General features: G+C 45.4%; 1 protein-coding gene across 1 annotated transcript in view; it reads right to left on the reverse strand.

Moving 5' to 3' along the window:
• Positions 1-9,289: 9,289 nt before the first annotated feature.
• Positions 9,290-22,363, reverse strand: part of LOC136579741 (dystrophin-related protein 2-like) — a 54,454-nt gene continuing 41,380 nt past the window's right edge. The window contains exons 4-5 of the mRNA XM_066579801.1: positions 11,260-11,361; positions 9,290-9,786 (exon numbers count right to left, since the gene is read on the reverse strand). Coding sequence (XP_066435898.1) covers positions 9,743-9,786; positions 11,260-11,361 — 146 coding nt within the window. The 3' untranslated portion in view covers positions 9,290-9,742. The remainder of the gene's footprint in view (positions 9,787-11,259; positions 11,362-22,363) is intronic.

The raw sequence follows: 22,363 nt of genomic DNA on the forward strand, positions 1-22,363 counted from the left end.
CCTTCTATAGGCCTGCATGTCTTCTGAGGAAGAAAGATTAGAAGATAAGACAGTCTATTAAATCACCCATGTATGTTTATAGAATGACATATACAGGGAAAAGTGACTAGACTGTAGGGCGCCTTCCCATGCCTTCCTTTCTCCTGAATTTATGACGGTCTTATTGTATGTAATAGATACACTAAGGGAGGTGTAACTTATGTTTTAGCCTATTATGTATCCTTATTAATCTTGGAGGTATATACTTTTGCTGTGATGTCATTTATGATATATATTAGCTTGACCACCTTAGAATAAATTAGAAATCATCTGATACCGCACAGGCTGGTGTGATGTGTATTTCTCCTGGACCCAGACTTCTGCACGGGATCTGGGATCGTCTTCTCTTTGATAAACACATAAATTCTCCTTACATTTTTGGTCCTTCGAGCCGGAAAGACTCACTGCAGAGGGAGAGGACAGCCTGGCTGTGAAAAGGTGGGTCTGAAGTACTCTCCGATCATTAAAAGACCTCCGTCTTGCTTAGACGTCATTAGAGGCCAGTCGGGCATCCTGTCTGAAACAGTGACGTTTTTCCGAACTAGCCGGAGAATTTGGAAGCCTCCCAGATAACGTGTAGTAAGTATAACAATGGTTAAACTTCTCTTCTCTCTTCCTCTTCTTCTGTATACTTTAGTGTTAGTAGAATTTACAATGTGTATTGTAAATGAGAGGCAAGTATAGACGAATGGGTTGTCAAGGGACAATAGCAGTAGTCTATGTGAAATGTGTAAGGTAAATGAGAAGTATAGACGAATGGGTTGCCAAAGGGGCAATAGCAGTAGTCTATGTGAGACCATAGCCATTGTGAGAAGGCTACAGGAAAGAATTAACTCCGTGCGACACGTAAAAAGTGGTTAGATGACGTCATGGGACACAGGGGTGTCCAGGAACTTTACTTCTTATCTTTCTATTACTTTTTCTTTGATATTGTGTTATAGAGTAACTAAGAATATGAAGAGGGCGGCCGCCTACTAACATAATGTACTATTTGTATTGCTGTCTTATATTGCATGAAGCGAATGTGTGAGTGATTGAGATGAGTGGAATAAATAAATAAATTAAGAGTTCCTAGTTGTAAAGAATTATGTGATAAAATACGGATTATCCGCTGCTGAAGTCTGGTTAAAAGAAGCCCCAAACTGTCACGCCCATATAAAAATAGACCCCCGACAGTTTGATGAACAATAGAATGAAAAATAGAGAGAGCAGATAGAAGAATTCTATGGCCAGATTGGAGTTCTGTAGAAGGAAATTAGAATGGGAGGGGAGGAGATGGTAGACCCCTTCCATAGTATAATCAGGGGGAATGACAGATGATCCTAATGCTGCATATAATCAGCCATTAAGGAACACGTTAGTAAGTACAGTAAAGAAGGAAATAGGAGGTTATATAATGAGATACATGGTTACCCTGAGGATGGGATCCTTGCAGGATGTTTTGCAGAATATGCAAAACATGCAGAAAAGTGTTACAAAGAAAAGGGTGAGAAAGTGAGGTTTTTATATGGGGAGAAGAATGTGATATGATGGTTCAAGAAAGTCAGAGAGGTCATTGGACAGCGAGAGGATGTGAAAGTAGAGACAGAAGAAGAAGCAGAGGTGGGATGCAGCTCGGGGATTTAAATGTGTGTTGGAATTATGGGAAGTCTAGTGATTTTGCCCGAGAGTGCCCTGAGAAACAATGTTCTCAGGCACATTGGGGAAAAATGACTAGGAGGGGTCGATGTACAACACTTGGAGGATCTCATGGCAATTTCCACTGCCTGAGATAGATCTCCAGGTGAATGGGCGGATGATTACTTTCCTGGTGGGCTAAGGAGCCACCAGGACATTAATACATCCCAATATGTAGCCAATGTTAAATGTAGTAATAGTCATATCATGGTAAGAGGGGTTAATGGCAGGACCCACAGGGAATCCCTCTCGGAACCAGTTTTAACAGACCTAGAGACAAATAAGCCTGTGAATGTCAGATTATATAGTCCCGAATATGTCCAGTAAATGTGTTGTAATGAGATATTATGATAAAATTAGGTATACCTTCACCAGAGTACCTCAGGGCTGCTGTGAATCTCCAACAATTTTCTCCCATGCTATGTCAGCACACTTAGCCCAGTTCCAGCCTCTTAGAGGTAGTCAGCTACTACTGTATGTTGGTAGCCAGCAGCAGACAGTGGAGAGAATTGTGGGGGGGACACAGTCGTACTCTTGAGGTTTATTTATGAGCAAGGCCATAAAGTAAACATGTAGAAACTCCAATACGGTCAGCAAACGGTTAAATATTTGGGGTATAACCTGTCAGATGAAGGTAGGCAAGCAATTCTGGAGGTCCCAAAACTATGAGCAAATGATGTCCTCTTGGGGAATGACAATGTTACGTGTGCTGCTGAGATAAGTTGTTCTATTGTGTTTCCAGCAGCACAGCACTCACAGGGTTAATGATTGAGCTGGCTGGGTGTTGTGCTGTCTGCTAGCCAATCCCCTGGTCAGCCTGTATGGCCCCTCAGGTGAGCAGTCATGAATGCTTGTCTGGCGAGGTTTGCAGTGTGATCTGGTTTATGTCCGTTTGTACGTTTATATTCTGTCAGTTTTGTGTTAGTTTGCTGTGTGTCCTGCTATCTGTGTCCTGTCCGGTTGCAGCGTGCGGTGTGAACGGTGTCCGGTTCTGCTGGACTCCTGGTTAGTGTAGGGACTAGCAGTATAACCAGGAGCCGTGAAGTGGCCTGCTAGTTTCAACATATTGTACAACATGTCAACCAATACCTGGTATTTATATTCAGCTTCCAATCTGTTACTAGTGGTTGCATGTTGTGTGCAGTGTATTCTGGGTCTGTCATGTGGCATGTGAATGCATCCTGTTCTGGTGTGTGGCTCTTAGGATCAGCTAGGGCCCAGATCCGAAGACCGCTGGGCTGCCCTTATTAGGGCAATGTCCCCGCTTAGGTAGGGCCACTGTCATCCTCCCTTGTAGCACAGGGTCAGTTGCCTGAAACCGGTGTGAGTCCCGTGTGACCCTGGTGATACCCGTGTGCGTCCCCTTTGGTCATGATCATGTGGGTTCCGTGTTTTGCCTGCCCACACGATCGTAACAGACAAACTTCTGCAGCTCCTGGATCCCAAATTCTGCATCTCTGACAGCTTCTTACGAGACTCTGGTGGGCACATCAGTCTGGGGGGCTGCTGAACTACAGCAAGCCCTTTGTGCTAACTGTTGACTCAGGAGATGGATATATCACCTCTGTGTTAACTCAGGAACACGGTGGGAAGCAGACCGCTGGCATACTACTCTGCAGACTAGATCCAGTGGCCGAACGCTCCCACCCTGTGTACAAGCGGTAGTCAGACCTTCTGCCACTATAGTGCTGTCCCCCCACACACTGAGTACCGCATACAGTTATACTCACATCTTAGTCCTTCTAGACATCCCCCTGCAGGACACTACTGCTCTCACAGCCACACCTGATAACCTAGGGATGTACTACGCTCCATCCATCTACCTTACTGCCTATTTCTTCAGACGGTCCTCCATACAACTGTCTAGGAGAGATGGCACATGAGGTGTTACTCAGACCAGATCTGCAGGAGGTATCTCTTGTGGATGCTGAATACACTCTTTGTAGATGGACTGTACATCTCCGTAGAGAAAAAAAAAACAAAACAAAAAAAAAACAATCTTACCTAAATCGTTCTTCAGATGTGCAGCAGTTTTGAGCCATGGCCTGCGTCATGTCTCAACAGGGGGGATGGTAGCACTCATATGGACAGTATTCACAGCCTAGGGGTTTACAAACTACTCTAAATTTTTTTTTCTGTTTTGTATTATTTGTGCTAAACAATGCAGAAGGGAGTATAAGACCAGCAGGGGACCCGATCCTACACATGGGGGATGCTGGGAGAGCGCGGAGTGTAACTTCTATAGAAGGAGTGACGAGCGCCATACTGGTAGATCTGCTCCCTGACCTACTGACTGCAATCCCTGCTACCCATCATAAACCGCTCCTGCAGTCACACAGTTTCTGCCGTCACACGGCTAAATGTCTGACCATTGTCTATGTGTATAGCATCTCTCACTCTCTACTTCGCCATACCGTGCACATCTCCACCCCACCATACCGTGCACATCTCCACCTTCCCATACCGCGCACATCTCCAGCCCCTTTACCTCCTGTACCCCCCATTACTTGTAGTATGTAAGCTCGTTGGAGCAGGACCCTCACCCCTACTGTTCGCATCAGCTGATTACTATGCAACCGTGGTTCTGTAATGTTTGTCTTTCTGTATCCCCCCTGTCTATGTAAGCGCTGCGGGATATGTTGGCATTATACACAAAGATTATTATAGATGTGTGTCAGATGAGGGACTTGTTGGCATTGCACACAAAGGGGTAAGGCGTGGCTAGATGCTTGCCCGGCTTGATAGTACTCCTAGTCAGGCCACGTCCCTGGCGGCCATCTTAGTGCCAGTCATGGCCTGCAGCCATTTTAGTACCTGCTGTAATACCTTCAGCCGCCGCCCAGGTGCCATCTTGGCTCCTTACATCCCATAGCTGTACCTTCTACCTGGCATCCCAATGCTTGCACTTGTAGTACACAACACCAGTGATTAGTGCCTTCTCTGAACTGCATAGGAATAGTCAGAAGCCTCCATCACTGTCTTCTGTGTGTTGATGATATGTTGTCTACCTTATTAAGTGTGAGCTATAAGATAGGGTCAGTATGATACTGCAGGATAGCGAGGAATATGTACGGTCTCCTTCAGATAAGTGTCAGGTAGTGAGGGAACGGGGTGCTATGGGTGACTGTAGTGAGGCGACAGGTTGCTATGGGTGACGGTAGTGAGGCGACAGGTTGCTATGGGTGACGGTATTGCTGACAAGGATCAGGGATAGTAGGCAGCAGGACAGAAGGGATGATTACATGATGCAGACAGTCCTGGGATCAGACAGTGAGGGAATGGAGGTTTACAGTAGTATTAGATGAAGATGACAACGGCCTGAGTGCTGCTCTGTGTGCTGGGGTCAGCTCACAAATGGTTACATCATCTGTTACACTGGAATGCTTTTTCACCCCCACCTTTCAGCTTTAGAGTTCCGTGAGAAGAAGGGAGGGGGAGTGTGACTGACTAGCAATGCTCTGCTTGCTTGATATGAATAGACCTGTAATGAAGATGATCAGGAATGAAGTTTAGTATAAACCTGTGTGAATAGGGAACGTCCATTCTTGCTGTTATTTGTGTACATGTCCGTTCTGTGATTGGTTTGCAGTGATTTTGATTGTTAAATGGTGTTTTCAATGTGATAATGTCATTAAGAGAAAAATAATAATGAAGTTGTTGATAATGTGAGAGCTGAGTGTCCCTATTACGGGAAGGATAGCACAAGGATGCTGCAGTTATCTGTAGGAGTCCAGACACAGCTAAAGCTCTGTTTATCTTACTCCATCACCTCTCCCTGATAAGAGAAATTCCTGAGGGGGGGTGTTAAGGTTGGAGGATCAAGCGACTGCAGATGATTGGAGTAGTAGTAGTTGTGTGAATCTTAATGTTATGCAGTAAATATTGTGTATAGATAATGTTAATAATTATATGAGGTAGAAAGACTTGATCCCACGATAGATAAAAGTTAATGACAAGTCTTCAAGCTGTGATGAACGTAAAATGTGTGATTAAGCTTCTTAACTGTACCTACACCCCACAGATAAGTGATCCATGTTATACATTGAGTTTGCTGTTTCCACCTGTGAGCAGGGACCAAATACCTGCTGTTGCCTCTGATCCTGGGGTTATACTTGCTTCGCGCTACCTGGTAATGAGACTAAGGCAGACTACGGGAGACTGCCTGAGGGATGCTGTGCGGAGAGGAGAACCGTAAGGGCACGCTGTCTCTGGGATATAGCCTGAGCTACAGAAAGCACGCACAGACGTGTGATGGTTGTGTGGTGACCGGGCCTAGAAAAGGTGCCAGGTACAGCCCCTAACGGGATTGTGCTTGGTACAACTGATAATGCCTATGCACCTCATGACCTCCTAGGGCAACAGCAAGGGCCGTGTCTGGAGAACTAGGAACGCCTTCCCCAAAAGTTCCTCTGACCCATCGGGGTCCCAAGGGGGGTACCGGACGAGTATGGGGCGAGAAATCAGATGGCTGCAGGGGGTTTGAGTCTCTTCTCGTATGGTGGGTAACAGTGAATAAAGATGTAGACTGGATTATATATATATTATAACCAACAGAGATTTGTTAATTATACAAGAGATGCAATCAGGGGCCTAGAGGAACAACTAGGACACACCTTACACTTATTGCATGGCAAAATAGAATGACTCTTGTTATATGTTACTAGCAGAGTTTGTAAAATGATTGGAGGACATTGTTGTACTATCATTCCTAATAACACTGCACCAATGCATAATAAAATGACCTAGCTGATAACTCTGGCATAGACGATCCATTCAGGGACTGGTTGAAAGCTTGTTCGGACATTGGTCACAAGTCATATACTCCACGTTAGTCTCTATGTCAGTATGTGCCTCCATTCTAGTACTCTGTGGTTGCTGCTGTATTCCGTGTATCCGAGGACTGTTACAAAACCTTATTAACACTTCCATCACCAAAACGATGTTCCAAAATATACAAGATGACGAAGAACAAGATGGCTTACTGGGTCAGGTGACCACCTCTGTCTGACAAGTGATGGGTAAAAGCAAGCGCCATTTTACTTTGATGATTTTAAAGTGTGACATTTTGATTCCAGTGTGTCCTGATTGTACCGGAGGATTGCGCTAAATAACTGATTGACACTTCAATGAGTAAGATTTTATATCATGATGGACAATCATTTACATATGAAGAAAGAAGCATCAATTGGATAATAAATCAAGGCCAAGCTTCTCTTGGAGGCGGGCCTAATTGTGGGTACAATTGGTGGAAGAACTTTATAAAGATATATTTGCATCAATGAAATATTTTTATATGAAATAATTACATACTTAGTTTTGAAGTGTGAACCCGGATCTTCTGGCAATAAAGTTTTGGGCCTGATGAAGCCAGGGGGTCTGTGGTAGAGTCATTTTATATGTGTATTTACTATTATTATGAGTTGATGTATTGATCTAAAGTGGGGAATGTTAAGAAAATTGTAGATCAATGTATCAGTTAATTATTCTATATTGCATTGTAGACTAGAAAGATATAGCCTGCTGCTAGTATAAGTAGTGAAAGGGTTAAACGAAACCCTTCTATAGGCCTGCATGTCTTCTGAGGAAGAAAGATTAGAAGATAAGACAGTCTATTAAATCACCCATGTATGTTTATAGAATAACATATACAGGGAAAAGTGACTAGACTGTAGGGCGCCTTCCCATGCCTTCCTTTCTCCTGAATTTATGACGGTCTTATTGTATGTAATAGATACACTAAGGGAGGTGTAACTTATGTTTTAGCCTATTATGTATCCTTATTAATCTTGGAGGTATATACTTTTGCTGTGATGTCATTTATGATATATATTAGCTTGACCACCTTAGAATAAATTAGAAATCATCTGATACCGCACAGGCTGGTGTGATGTGTATTTCTCCTGGGCCCAGACTTCTGCACGGGATCTGGGATCGTCTTCTCTTTGATAAACACATAAATTCTCCTTACAATCTCCTGCCACCCCGCTGTGAAGCAACGATACTCGCTGCTGTGCAAAAGGACGGGAGCTAGTACATGCGGGGACGAGTGTCGGGCATCGTTTGCCCAACAGTCGTTCCGTCTAAATGGGGCTTAATGCAAAGCTAATGTAAATCTATGTATCCACATGGCCTTCGTTTTTTTTTATGCATAATGACTTTTGTTCTCTCCTCTGTGTTGGTATTTTTTTTCTTTTGGGCAAATACAGATCAGTATTTGTCCAGTAAAAACTGAAGCCAATGACCGTAAATACTGCTGACCTACTCCTGCTGATGGAGGGTTGTAATGCCATCTGTAACACAGATCCATATTATGGATGTGTTACAAATCTAACAGCCGATTTCTGATGAGAATATTGTTGTCACTGAGCAGAGCTTTCAGATCAATACATTTCAGCTCAGTCCCCTTATATGACTGCCCAGTGAACTCCAAGCCCACCGTGAAGCAAAGACTTCAATCAATTAATTAAAATGTATACTGAATCTTCTTCCACAAGACTCGGCTCCTTCTCTCTCTGCCAGATATCATGTTTGTTCCCTTTACAGTTAAGAAAGGAAAGCAGAAAAGAACACAAACGAACAGGTTAAAATGTCTGAAATTCAAAAAAGGGACATCAGTCGGTGTTTTCTGTATTACAATGGTGTACAACCCAATATAATTTCTTAGAGCTTATTCCTATGGTCGTGTTGACAAGCTTAAAAAGCGGTTGCAAATCACATCGGCCAGCACCCAGACAGTCTAGTATTTGGGGATCTGTTATAAATTGAATAGGCTCTTTTAATCTGTTAAAAAAATGGACCCGAATAGCACACACTGTCCTGCCCACGGGAGAAAATGGTATTTGCGATTAGCCTATTTGGCTATTGTAGGTCTGGATATGGCAGGCCTTTTACAAAAATATTATGAGCAGCAGGGGCGTAACTAAACGCAGAGGTGTAACTTGCAGCTCCTGGGCCTCAATGCAAAACCTGTAACAGGGCCCCTAACTGTAATTCTTTATTCATAGTACTGGGCTCCCTATATGAAGAGAAGAGGCCTTATGGGCTCCTGGGCCCGGGTGCAACCGCATCCCCTATAGTTATGCCAGTAATGAGCAGAAATGACATTCAGCGCTTCTCATTTCTGAGAAATAACACACAAACTCAGAAAATGGGTGTAACAATTTAAATTTTAGCAAAATTAGCCAGTAATGACTTAAACCAGTAAAGAGGAGAGGGGTTATAGTTGTTAAACTGTTAGGCATGTGGACTGATTGGACCTGGCACTTTATTAATAGGACTTTCTTCGAGTAAACAGATGTACAATGTCCAAAGACAGATTTACCTTTATACAAAAACATGGAATAGTAGTTATAAAACATTTTATTGAAGTCCCCATAGGTCGCCTAGTACTGGATGATGGCTGTTATACAGAGCCACTTCATACAGCTCTTTTTCAGGCTGTGTAAAAAAACACCATGAATTGAAATGTTCATGGTGTTTTTTGTTTTTTTTTATAACATTTTGTACGGGCTTTTCTGGGCCATACGTAGAGTTCAGAGCGTTTTTGAAAAAAAAATCCCACTGACCTCAAAAATGTAACAAAAACACCCAAAACGCTGTGTGTATGTAGGATTTTCAGTATTTTACTGTAGACTTTAAATGTAACATCTGGCTGCAGGGTCTTTAAGCTAAAAGAAAAAAAAATCAAATGCCACAAAAAATGCAGCAAACGCCGTTTGTGAATCCAGGCTTCTACTGCTAGCATTTTATTAAGCTGTTTGAGACTGTTAAATGCATTCAGTAACACAGGAAAGCCTTCCTACTTCTTGTAAAGGCTGAATAAGAAGATTGCCCATGTGTTGCCCGCACTAAGTGTTTCTCTTCTCCACATCTCTGAAAAATATACGTAATAAATCATTGTTTTAAATTGTAAAAATTGTCAGTTTTTGATCTCTCATGCACCTTTTCATCGACCGGGAAGTGCAAACGTTAGTTCTTCTTAAGCCAAACAATACTTCTGTCCGATGTGTAGAAAGGAGGTCCAGTGTCACGAATTCAGGGTTGGAGATTCGTGGTTTTCAGAGTCAGCATCTGCAATATGAAAAAAAGATTAGTAAGAACCCCAAACTAAATCTTACATTCTTAAAGAGGCCCTGTCACCTACTTGTAGCCCCATAAGTAGATCATCTACTTGCAGCCTGTAGGCTTAGTTTATAGGACTAAAAGTGTTATACCTACCTCCCCATCGTTCCCCCAGTGTGATCCCTGGAAGCCGCCGCTACAGTGCATTGAGCGGAGTTGATAAGTAGTCCACCCATTAATTACAATGAGGGGGGGGGGGGGACTATTTAGCATGGGGGTGGGGGACTATTTAGCGCACCACTCAATGCGCTGTGCTTTCAGCAATCACATTGGGGAAACGACAGGGAAGGCAAGTAGAACACCTTACATCCCTGAGCTCAGAGGTTCACCTAATTTCAATCTATACGCTTAACCTACAAGGCTAAAAGTAAGTGACAGATGCCCTTTAAAAGGTGTCTCAGGACAAGCACTTTAATAACAGTAATAATCACTGTAGGTCTGGCTTTGGAAACCTCTAGCTGGGGTCAGCTAAAAACAATGGGTTGCATCCATACTTGTGTGAATGCAGCCTAACGCAGACAAGTACAAGGTCGTTATGTAAGGTTTAAATAAAGAGGTTTTCCTGGAGTTTGATGTTCAAGTCTATCCATTAATATCAGATTAGTAGGGGGTCTGACTCTTTGACCCCTTACCAATCAGCGTATTGTGGGAACTGCAGTGCTTTGCTGAACACTAACATCTCCTTAGCTGTTTACCAACCACAGCTCTGCTGTACCGCAGACTGCTACTGCAGCTGGTTGGAGGAATTATCCCATCAATGAATAAACTGCAAAGCGCCACCTACTGGATGGTAGTTAATCATCTTTTTATACAGATTCTTGAAAAACCTTGAAACAGTTGTTTGAACATGAGTCTTCTGCTTTGGCTTACAGTCCTGGTCATGTTCCAAGGCCTTTTTAAAAGCTCAGATAGGGTAGCTACTATCCAATAAAAGGTGCTGTGAGAGTAATTATTCCAATGTTGATTTGCATAGCTTTTTCCCAGAGAGCATTGCATGGCCTATATAGACCTTCTTACATCCTCCTGGTGTTCTCCACAAGGAGAAACACTACTCCTCTGGACTCATATTAATGGCCTCTTACCCAGCCAATGAAAACTCTACTGCACACTGATGAGGGATTAAAAACGCCCAAACAGCTGTTTGTACATGAGTATTCTGGATTGGTTTGCATCCCTAGTCATGGTGCTCTCCACAATGAGAACCACTATGGCCAACAGACTCCACTTCAACGGAATAGAGCTGCAGTATGATGCTGTGACTTGTAAACAATGGAGACATGGTTATTGGTGATGGTGGCAGGAGGCAGACAAAGCGATCTGATATTGATGACTTATCATAAGGATAGCCCATCAATATCAAAAAACAGGAACCCCCCTTTGAACTTATTTATTTTATGAACATTAATACAAATGTATACATACCACATAATTCCTTATCTCTTGTACTTGGAAAAGCATTATTTAACTTTTCCATGATGTCTTCCAAGTGTAAGCTGACGTCCCTAGTTCCACGGTCTACATCATCTGGAGAGAATTATACAGGGAGATTATAGTAGGCATAGAAATGTTTTAAAGAAGTTTACATCAGAGATATGCAGTGCTACTAAAAGATGTCTCTCAAAGACAACCCATTGTCCATAGGCCCTATTAACCCTTTCCAATCTGCTGTCTGACGTCTAAAGACATTCTGATTGAAGGCTGTACAGCTCTGAAGTCGGAAGACATCCAGCAGGGTATTCTGACTGTATACTACTGGCCACTCTGTTTTCGGGGGCCTCTCCAGTATGTCACATACTGCAGTACTGGCTCTAGCCAGTAGATGGCGCCATTGTATAATGGCAGAAAGAGAAGGCCCCCTAGGAAACCTTGAATCCAAAATTGGATTGCAAAGGGTTAAACCAGCAAAAAATATTCTATTGAAACAGCCCTCCAGAAGTGATCCTAAGAACTACTGTGGCTGTTTATTTTTATAGAATTTATTTATCTAATTACAAACCAGTGCCTAACATACTCGAGAGGGAGGGTCACTGAGGTAGTGCAACATGTGAGTGACCTGGAAGATCGCCAAAACCTCATGCAAGCTACACTCGCTGAAGTGACCTCCTGTCTTTACAGACTCCACCTAAAGATGGAAGACCCAGAGAACAGGCTTCACATGTAACTTGCGATTTGTGGGGACCCTCGAGAGTAGAGAGGTAGAACCTCTCTACATTCCTGGAACACCTTATAACACCATTTCATTGCAACCCATTTTCAGGCGATATTGTGGTTGACAGAGCTCACCGAATTTCACCTAATTTGCATTAGAAGGGGCTCCTCCCAGGACTTTCAGAGCATAATTCTCGAATCACAAGGTTCTGCGTGTTGCCTTTGAACAAGGAACCCTGCAAATCTCCACAGAAAAGCCCAATTTTGAGATGTTAAGACACATCTGCTAACAGTAAACCTAAAATACACAATCCTATAACCTTCTAGAATACTTGTGGTAGAGGGCAGCCAAGTCAGATTCTATGATTTCCCAGAAGAGGTTTCCATTTGTCTAGACTCTCAAGTAGCCTGCTCACCTCCCAAGGATTAAAACTGACATATTGATGACCAGCTATTACAACACAAAAATGTTTACTGCAATCATCATATTCCCCAGTCGTCTCCACGACAGCACCAATTGAGAGATTGCCTCCTCCTGATAGGAAAGGAACATACTGAGAGGTTAAAAGCTCCCCCCCCTTCCCCACTTTCCTCAGTGTCTTCCTGTCCTGCCAGGAGGCAGGATCTCTGAGAGGGGCTGGTGGAGAAGCCAGCCAAAGCAGATCGGGCGGATCGGAGGGCAGTGGGTCAGCCTGCCCTCCCTTCCCAGCCAGACGACTCCCGGGACGCCACATGGGGTGGTAGCCCCCGGGCCAGGTTCCTCCCGCGGCGGCCCATGGGGGGTACAAAGCGGGAGCCTCAGCCCCCCTCCTCCTCCTATAGTCACAGCGTGGCGCTCCAGGAAGCCCTTTGACAACGGGGGGCGGGGTGTCGCGTCACGTGTCCAGCGTGGTGACTTCATCACGCTCGCATCAGGAGACGCATGGAGGGGGCGGGGCTTAGTGCAGGAGCGCAAAAAATTCAAAATAAGGAACCTGAGAGAAGCCAGAAGGTGTACCAGCACTACAGGTCGCAGGGTGTCTGCAGCACCGGTATAGTAATGAGTGCTCCAACCCCAGAGACAGCTGAAACCTCAGCCTCAGCGGCCGTAAGTAGCCAGTGCGGCAAAAAATACAAATGCAAAAATCCAGTGTATTGTGTATGGAAAATTGCATATTTACCAGCAAAAATGCTCTTTTGTCAGGGGGATAAAAAAGATGCCGCCCCCCCCCCCCCCGAACAAAACTCAAAAAAATGCGTGGAGTGCGGGACAAGACTGCCAGCTACGTACCAGGGGCCTCTATGCAAAGCGTACGTAGCTAGGCTAGTCAAAGAGGAATCAGGAGGACGTTAGAAAGCTGGTGAAAGAAGAGGTTCGATCAGCCCTAACGGCGGCCGAGGAGTCCTCAGATGAGGAGGACTACAAAAAGTACCTATTTCATCAGGACAACTTAACGGAACTGATTAAGTCGGTCAGGGCTACCCTAAAAATGGAAGAGCCCAGGGAACCACGCACCCTGCAGGATGAGATATTCGGGGGACTAGGGGAGAGGCGTAAGCATACCTTCCCTGTCCACAAAAACATCACTAGAATTATTCAAAAAAATCGTGGGAGGCAGCGGCAAACATACTCAGGCCAGGTAACGCAGCCACTTGCGTGGCGCTGAGTCTGGTAGTATGGCTAGAACAGCTGGAGCTACATTTAACTAATAAAACACCAAGCGAACAGATCCTAAACTCGCTCCCTATCCTGCAGATGGCAACAAATTTCCTAGCAGATGCAGCAGCCGAAACAGTCAAGCTCTCGGCAAAAGCTACAGTCCGATCTAACTCAGCCAGACAGGTGTTATGGCTGAAGTCGTGGTCAGGCGACCTAGCCTCTAAAAATAAGCTATGCGCCCTCCCGTTCTACGGCCAGTTTCTGTTCGGACCGGACTTAGACAAGATCCTGGAGAAGGCGGCCGACAGAAAGAGGGGGTTCCCGGAAGAAAAGCCACAGAGAGGGAAGACCTTCTTCCGTGCCCCAGTGCAACAGCCCGAGACCTACCGAGGCAAGAGCAAGACGGGACGTTGGAATCACCCTAAGGGGGGCAGAGGAAGGAATATCTTCTTTAACCCCCACCAGGGGGAGCCAAAAAGCAGAGACCCTGACGCCATCCCCGTAGGGGCAAAGCTGGGGAGCTATGCGGATCAATGGGCCGCGATTTGCGAAGGCACATGGATCCCAAAGATCTTACAGCAGGGATACCAGATAGGACTGGTGTCCCTCCTCAGAAGGAAATTCGTTACCACAGAAGGTTCAGGGGAACAGTTACACCTACTAAGGCGAAGTGTTCGGGAGCTACAACAACTAAACGCAATATCCCCCGTACCTCGAAACGAGGAAACCCAGGGCCATTATTCCAGGCTCTTCCTAGTAAGAATACCCTGCGGGAAACAGCGGATGATAGTGAATCTGAAGCCTCTGAATGCCTGCGTCAGATACAGGAAATTCAAAATGGAGTCCCTCTCCTCAGCAATAAAGTTGATTCCCAGAGGGGCCTACAGGGCATCCATCCATCTAAAAGACGCTTATTTCCATGTGCCGATCCACAAGGGGTCCCAGAAATACCTAAGGTTCGCAGTGGATATGGGCAAAGGAATAGAGCACCATCAATTCAGATGCCTGCCTTTCGGGATTTCCTCAGCACCCAGGATTTTCACCAAAATTATGGCAGAGGTAGCCGCCTACCTGAGGAAGAAGTCGATCCTAATAATACCCTACCGGGATGATATTTTGATAATAGCAGAGTCCAGGGAGCTCCTAACAAAATACCAGGAGATAGTGCTAGAACTTCTCCAGTCCCTAGGATGGGTCATAAACTGGGAAAAATCCAGCTTAAACCCCGGCAAGGAAAAAACGTTTCTGGGCATAGCGCTCAACTCAGAATCTCAATGCTCCTGCCTGCCCAAGGAAAAAATCCGACGGCTGGTCAAAATCTTCCTACGGAGTCAATCATGCACAATTCGGGAAGCCATGTCTCTCCTGGGAAGCCTGATGTCATGCATTCCAGGAGTAGCATGGGCCCAGGCTCACACCAGAGCTCTGCAAGCCTCAGTCCTATCCACGTGAGACAAAAAACAGTCCTCTCTAGGGGCAAGAATGTACATCCCAAACACAGTAAAAACATCCCTGCGTTGGTGGACATCCCCAGCGAACCTGCGGAGAGGGGTCCACTGGATACAGAACCTGACCACGCACATCACAACGGACGCAAGCGCTTGGGGATGGGGAGCGCATGTGGGGGACCAGTTCCTTCGGGCCTATGGCCACAGAGGATAAGAGACCAATACTAAAATTACAGGGAACTACAGGCCGTATGGCAGGTCCTACAGCAGTTAGGAAACTCGCTACAGAACCAGCACATAAAGATATTGCCGGACAATACCACCGCGGTCACCCATATTCGGCACTAGGGGAGCACAAGGTCTTCCGCCCTGCAAAACATCGCGCAAAACATTTTTCCGCTGGGCAGCGGGCCAGATCCTTTCAATCACGGCAACACATTTGAAGGGGACACTAAATCAAAAAGTGGATTTTCTCAGCAGGAGGCAGTTAGACCCAGGAGAGTGGTCTCTCTCCCAGGAAGCATTCCGAATCCTGACCAACCGGTGGGGGACCCCACAATTAGAGCTATTCGCAACCAGGGAGAATGCCAAAGTAAGCAACTTCTTCTCCCTCCGGCCAGGAGATCGTCCTACAGCAATAGACGCCCTAGGCCAGGACTAGGGAGAGGGGCTGGCGTACGCCTTTCCTCCGATATAGCTGATCCCCAGGGTCTTACAACATTTCAGAACCCAGGTATGCACACTAATCCTAGTGACCCCCTTCTGGCCCAAGAGAAGTTGGTTCGGTCTCCTAACAACACTGAGCATCCAGGACCCAGTCACCTTTCCTACCTGGACAGACCTGCTATCACAGGGGCCACTGAACCACCCGGGCATAGACAAGCTCCATTTAACAGCATGGCTCTTGAGGAATCCTCACTAAGAGGGAAGGGGTTCTCAGAGAGAGTGGTCGAAACACTAATGTCCAGCAGGAAAAAGACGACCCACCTTATCTACCAGAAGGTTTGGAGAAGGCTTTTCTCATGGAGACAGGGAAGGGATTCCCGGGATTCCATCCCGGATATCCCTCTGATATTAGAGTTCTTGCAGGAGGGTCTAGAAATGGGCCTCTCTCCAAGTACCCTGAGAGTCCAGATCGCAGCCCTTAGCGCTATATGCGACACGAAGTTCGCAGAAAACAGATGGGTCAGCAGGTTCCTGACAGCAGCAGCTGGACTGCGACCCAGGCCCATAAATGTTTGCCCAGACTGGAACCTTAATTCGGCCCTAAAAGCCATGACAACGGAACCATTCGAGCCGATCAAAGCATTACCGATAAAAATGCTTAGGATCAAGACTATTTTCCTAGTAGACATCACCTCCGCAAGGCGAGTTAGCGCATTGCAGGCCCTGTCCATTCGCCACCCGTTCCTGAAAATCTCGGACTCCAAATTAGTATTTAAAATGGACACTGCCTTCATGCCGAAAGTAGTATCACATTTTCATAGGTCACAAGACATAATAATTCCCTCCTTCTTCAGTAAGCCTAAAAACGAAGAAGAAAAAACCCTAAGCTGCCTGGACGTTAGGAGAGCAGTTCTAGGCTACATAGACGCGACAAGCCACTGGAGACGGGACGACAATCTGTTCGTCCAGTTCAGTGGCCCAAACAAAGGGAGCAAAGCAGCAAAAAGCTCCATAGCCAGGTGGATCCGCCTAGCCATCATAGAGTCCTATAAGGCCCTCGGGAAGGAAATCCCCTTAGCTCTTAAAGCCCATTCTACAAGGGCAGTAGCATCCTCATGGGCCGAACATAGCTCAGCTTCCGTCGAGCAGATATGCAAAGCCGCAGTCTGGAAGAAACCCCACACGTTCATTAAACACTATAGGGTAAAAGTGCAGCAAGACGAGGACATGGCCTTCGGCCGCAAAGTCCTCTCGGCAGCAATCCCACCCTAGAAAAAGACTTTAGTTGGTACCTCTCAATCGGTGCTGTCGTGGAGACGACTGGGGAAAAATAGATTATACCTACCCAATAATCAGGTTTCCAGTAGTCTCCACGACAGCACACGTACCTCCCCCCCCCTAAATTGATAGAAAAGAAATTATAGAATATAATTTTCCAAAATAAAGAAATAAATTAAAAAAAAAAAAAAATTATTTAAGCTCCTACCCCGGCAATTTGTTAGAATCCACTGAGGAAAGTGGGGAAGGGGGGGAGCTTTTAACCTCTCAGTATGTTCCTGTCCCACCAGGAGGAGGCAATCTCTCAATTGGTGCTGTCGTGGAGACTACTGGAAACCCGATTATCGGGTAGGTATAATCTATTTTTTTGCCATGCCTTGTGCCTCCTTTACAATTCATGGACTTTCATAAGGCAAAGGCGTCCCCTTAAAGTTTTTATGCACATTTCATCTGATTTCCACAAGCAGCAATTGAACTGATAAATTCAACTTCCTTCCCTTTTAGCGAAGAGGGCTTGCTATTCGTAAAACGTGTTTGCAAAATGCCTGTGTTGATTAACCACTACAGATAGTCCCCTACTTGCGAACAGGTTCCGTTCCAGGAACCTGTTTGCAAGTCCATTTTGTTCGCAAGTCCGAACAAATGCTTGTATGGAGCAGGATCGCGGGTGGATCCCGCTCCATACAACGTCGGGTGCCGGCTGTTCTTACAGCGGGCACCCGCCGGTAGCAGTTCCGACTAGCCGCGCCACTTGTCGGAACTGTTAACACTTTAAATACCACTCTGACAGCGGTATTTAAAGTGTTAACAGTTCTGATGATCAGCGCGGCTCGTCGGAACTGCTGCTGCCGGGTGCCCGCTGTAAGAAACAGCCTGCACCCGACGTTCAGGGGGCCCATACAGCGTCCCATGATGAGATCGCGGGATGCTGTGCGGTTGCTAGGCAGCCGGGGACCTCCTGAAAGGATATCCTTGATTAGGCGCTCTGCATAGACAGCCCTAGGGCCTTTCAGAAGGCCCCCGGCTGCCTAGTAACCGCGCAGTGTCCCGCGATCTGACCGGACAGGCTTCTATCAGGCTTGATAGAAGCCTGCCCGGTCCCTGCACAGTATGATGTAATGTCATAGCATTACATCATACTGTGCAGAACAGATTGTTCGCATCTTGCGAAATTCGTAACTCGAATGTTCGCAAGTCGAGGACTATCTATATTCTTTTTCAGGTTTTAAGTTGGAGTGAAATGCCTCTGCAAGTTCAGAGTGGCAGGAAATGTTGTTTTTTCTAATGCCATGTGCCTATATGCATAGCCTTAAATGTGTTTGCTATGCTACCTGAGCTTGTACAGTCAATGTTTCTCCCTTTGGACATGGCTAAGACAGATCTTATGTTCATTACCTGAAATGCGAGAGGGCATAATTACTTGAGATCTAATAGGTTTGATGTCATATGTCTGCAAGAGGCTTAAATGGTTGCAGAGACCTTGGATCGGTTAAGAGTACCACTCTACCTTCATTTATAATAATAATCTTTATTTATATAGCCCCAAACATATTCCGCAGTGCTTACAAAAATGGGGATACAGAAAGACAAAAGTAGAAAAATACAAAAACCACGGTTACATTCAGTAATCAGTTGATGGAAACAATAGGGGTGAGGGTCCTGCTCCAACGAGCTTACATACTACAGATAATGGGGTGATACAGAAGGTAAAGGGGCTGGAGATGTGCACGGTATGGCGAGGTGGAGAGTGTGGGGTGCTATACACATAGACAATGGTCAGGCTAGTGGCTAGCAGGAATTGCAGTTGGTAGGACAGGGAGCATGTTATCAGGCAGAGTACAGAGGGGTTTGGTTTAGGAGATGTGGTATACCTCCCTAAAGAGGTGCGTTTTTAGAGTTTTGTGAATCAGTGATTGCAGTTTTGGGTAGCACATTCTAGAGGACTGGTGCTGCTCTGGAGAAGTCCTGGAGGCGGGAATTAGAGGTTCAAATTAAAGTGGCACTCAGTCTGATTTCGTTAGCAGAGCGGAGGGCCCAGGCTGGGTGGTGGATTGAGATGAGGGAGCAATGTAGGGTGGCGCGGTGCTATGGAGAGCTTTATGGATGAGGGTAGTGAGTTTAAATCGAATTCTGTATTTGACGGGCAGCCAGTACAGTGACCGACACAGGGCAGAAGCGTCCAAGTAGCGGCTGGACAGGAAGATGAGCCTGGCTGCCGCATTCAGGATGGATTGGAGGGGGAAGAGTCTGGAGCAGAAGAAGCCGATCAGCAGCGAGTTGCAATAATCGAGGCGAGAGTGGATGAGGGCAAGAGTGAGCATTTTTAGCATGTCCACGGTGAGGAAGGGGCGGATTCTTGCGATGTTCTTGAGGTGCAGCTGACATGTTCGGGCCACAGATTGTATGTTGGGGGTAAAGGAGAGATCAGAGTCGAGTATGACCCCGAGGCAGCGGGCATGCTGTCTGAGAGTTATGGTGCTGCTACACACTGAGAGGAAGGTGTCAGGATGAGGTCGGTTAGTAGAGTGCAGGAACACCAGTATTTATAATACTAGAGGGGTCCTGATCCTCGTTGGCAAATCAGTATCTTTTGAACAGTTATCAACTGATAAAGCTGTCCATTATATTTTGATTCACACTGAGTTTTGGGTCACTATTAATTTTGGGATATATGTGTGCCTCCCTCATTCCACTGCAGTATGCTGCAATCTGTTAGATTTATGCCATCTTGTCAGGGTGTACCTGTGGATAGGAGACTTCAACAGTATATGTCAACTTCTTTCTCAGTGCTGTTCCCCTCCTCGCCCACTACTCTTGAGGCTTTTGCGGAAGATTTGGGTCTGGAGGATGAATGAAGACTTATTTACCCTACTAAAAGAGCTTACTCATGTTTCTCTACCTCCCACGATTCCATGAGCTGCACAGATCTTATCTTGCGGACAGCATTATATTGCTTTTCATGGCATCTGCCTCACACTTATCACATTCTATTTCCCTACTAACAATTACAGTTGCCTGGGGTATACACCGTCCTTTCTCCTTTTGTAAACTTAGCCCCTCATGGTTCTCACAATCCCTTCCCCATGTAGTAAAATAACAAATGGTGATATACTCGCCACTTCTGCTATGCCCCCGGGCTGGCGCTCGGTCACCCACTATGGTTTCTACAGCTGCAGTCCTACCCGTCACAGGGGCTGGAGCCAATAACAGAACTCGGCAATCGATCACTGAGCTTTAAATGGACACTGGAGTGTGAGATTGAGTGCCAGCGAGAGGCACAGCGGGAGTGGGGAGAGGTGAGTATATCACCATATGTTATTCTAATGCATGAGGAAGGGGTTTCCAGAGTTCTTATAACTCAGACGATCCCAATAAAGGATATTGGGAGCAGATTCACAAATTTCTATATGAGGCTATGGGAGTTGTCATGCTGGATGACCCTAAACTTTGTCTTCTATTTGTTAAACATTTTTCTTTCCGTATGACAGGGATATAAAAAGCCTAAATATCCCTGTTAAAATGCCATATTTTTGTCATGTTAAAAAATCTGACAAAGTTGAATCATTTCAGATTTCTTTCCACCTTCAATGTAACCTATTATCTGTACAATTTCAGCATGGGAAGTAAAGGCAAGAAAACAAACTGAAATTACTTAGGGTGGAAAAATATAAATAAGAAAACTAAAAAAATATGGTGGCATAAGTGGGAGCACCCTCTTATATTTAGGGGTGTGGTTGTGTTCAGAATTAGCCAATCACATTGAAACTCATGTTGAATAGTAGTCAGTACTCTGCTGCCATGTAAAGTGAATCTGATTTACCCCATATTAAGGTCAGCTTTTCTAGTAGGATTTTCTTGACAAGCCATGGCCCGTAAAGAGCTTACAGCACATCAAAGGGATCTGATTGCTGGAAGGTATCAGTCAGGAGAAGGGGACCAAAACATTTCCAAGGTATCGCATATAACATGGAACACAGTGAAGGTGTCATCAAGAAGTGGATTTAATTAGGCCCAACAGTGATATTACCACAAACTGGGCGTCCCTTAAAAATCGATGAAAAGACCAAAAGAAAAGAGGCCTACAGCAACAGTAAAGGATATGCATGAGTTTCTGGTTGTGCAGTGCATGTGACTGCCAATTCCCATATTCTTAGTATGTCTGGGCTGTGGGGTAGGGGGGCAAGAAGGAAGCCTTTGCTAACAAAAAAACCCATCAAAGCCCAGTTGTGTTTTGCCAAAACTTACATCGTTTGCCAAAAGTATATGGGGCATTATGTTTTGGAATTATGGCCAAAGACTTCAACCTTGGTCACATCATACCATAAGGTATGTTCGGCACAAAGCCAACACTGCGCATCACCAAAAGAGCACCATACCCGCAGTAAAGATGGTGGAGGCAGCATTATGCTTTGGAGTAGTTTTTCTCTCTGCTGGAACCGTAGCTTTAATCAAGGTGGAGGAAATTATGAAAAGTTCCAAATATCAGTCCGTTTTGGCACAAAACCTTCAGGCCTCCGCAAAAAAAAAAAGGTGAAGATAGAGAGGAATTTCACCTTTCGGCACGACAACGACCCAAAGCATGCCTCTAAATGAACAAAAGAATGGCTTCACCAGAAGATACATGTTTTATAATGGCCCAGCAAAAGCCCACACCTGAATACCATTGAAGATTTGTGGGTTGACTTGAAGAGGGCGCTACACATGAGATTCCCTCATAATCTGACAGATTCAGAGCGCTTTTGCAAGGAAGAGTGGGCAAAGATTGCCAAGTCAAGATGTGCCATGCTGATAGACCCCTACCCAAAAAGACTGAATGCCATCATAGGGTACATGAACAAAATATTAGTTTTAGGAAGTGCATATTTATGAAACCACATTTTTTTAGTTTGTTTTTCAATGGAATTGTACAGATAATGCGTCAAATTGAAGGTGCAAATAAATCGGAAATGATTCATCTTTGTCAGATTTTTTAACATTATAAAAACATGGCATTTTAACAGGGGTGTGTAGACTTTTTATATCCACTGTATAATCGAAACTAGAGATGAGCGAGCACATCTTCTCGAGTAACTGCTTACTGGTCCGAGCAGGCTTGGGGGGGGGGGGGCGGCAGAGGGTAGCAAGGGGCAGAGAGAGAGATCTCTCTCACTCTCCCCTCCGCCACCCCCCGCTCAGCAGTTACTCGAGAAGAGCGATGCTCACTCGAGTAGCTGCTTACTGGTCCGAGCAGGCTCGGGAGGCGGCGGTGGGTAGTGGAGGGGGAGATAGATCTGATAACTGCTTTATCCGAGCGTGCTCGCTCATCTCTAATCGAAACCCTTTACCATGTATAGAATCTCTATGGAAT

The sequence above is a fragment of the Eleutherodactylus coqui genome, chromosome 10 (assembly GCF_035609145.1).
Source record: "Eleutherodactylus coqui strain aEleCoq1 chromosome 10, aEleCoq1.hap1, whole genome shotgun sequence".
NCBI lineage: Eukaryota > Metazoa > Chordata > Amphibia > Anura > Eleutherodactylidae > Eleutherodactylus > Eleutherodactylus coqui.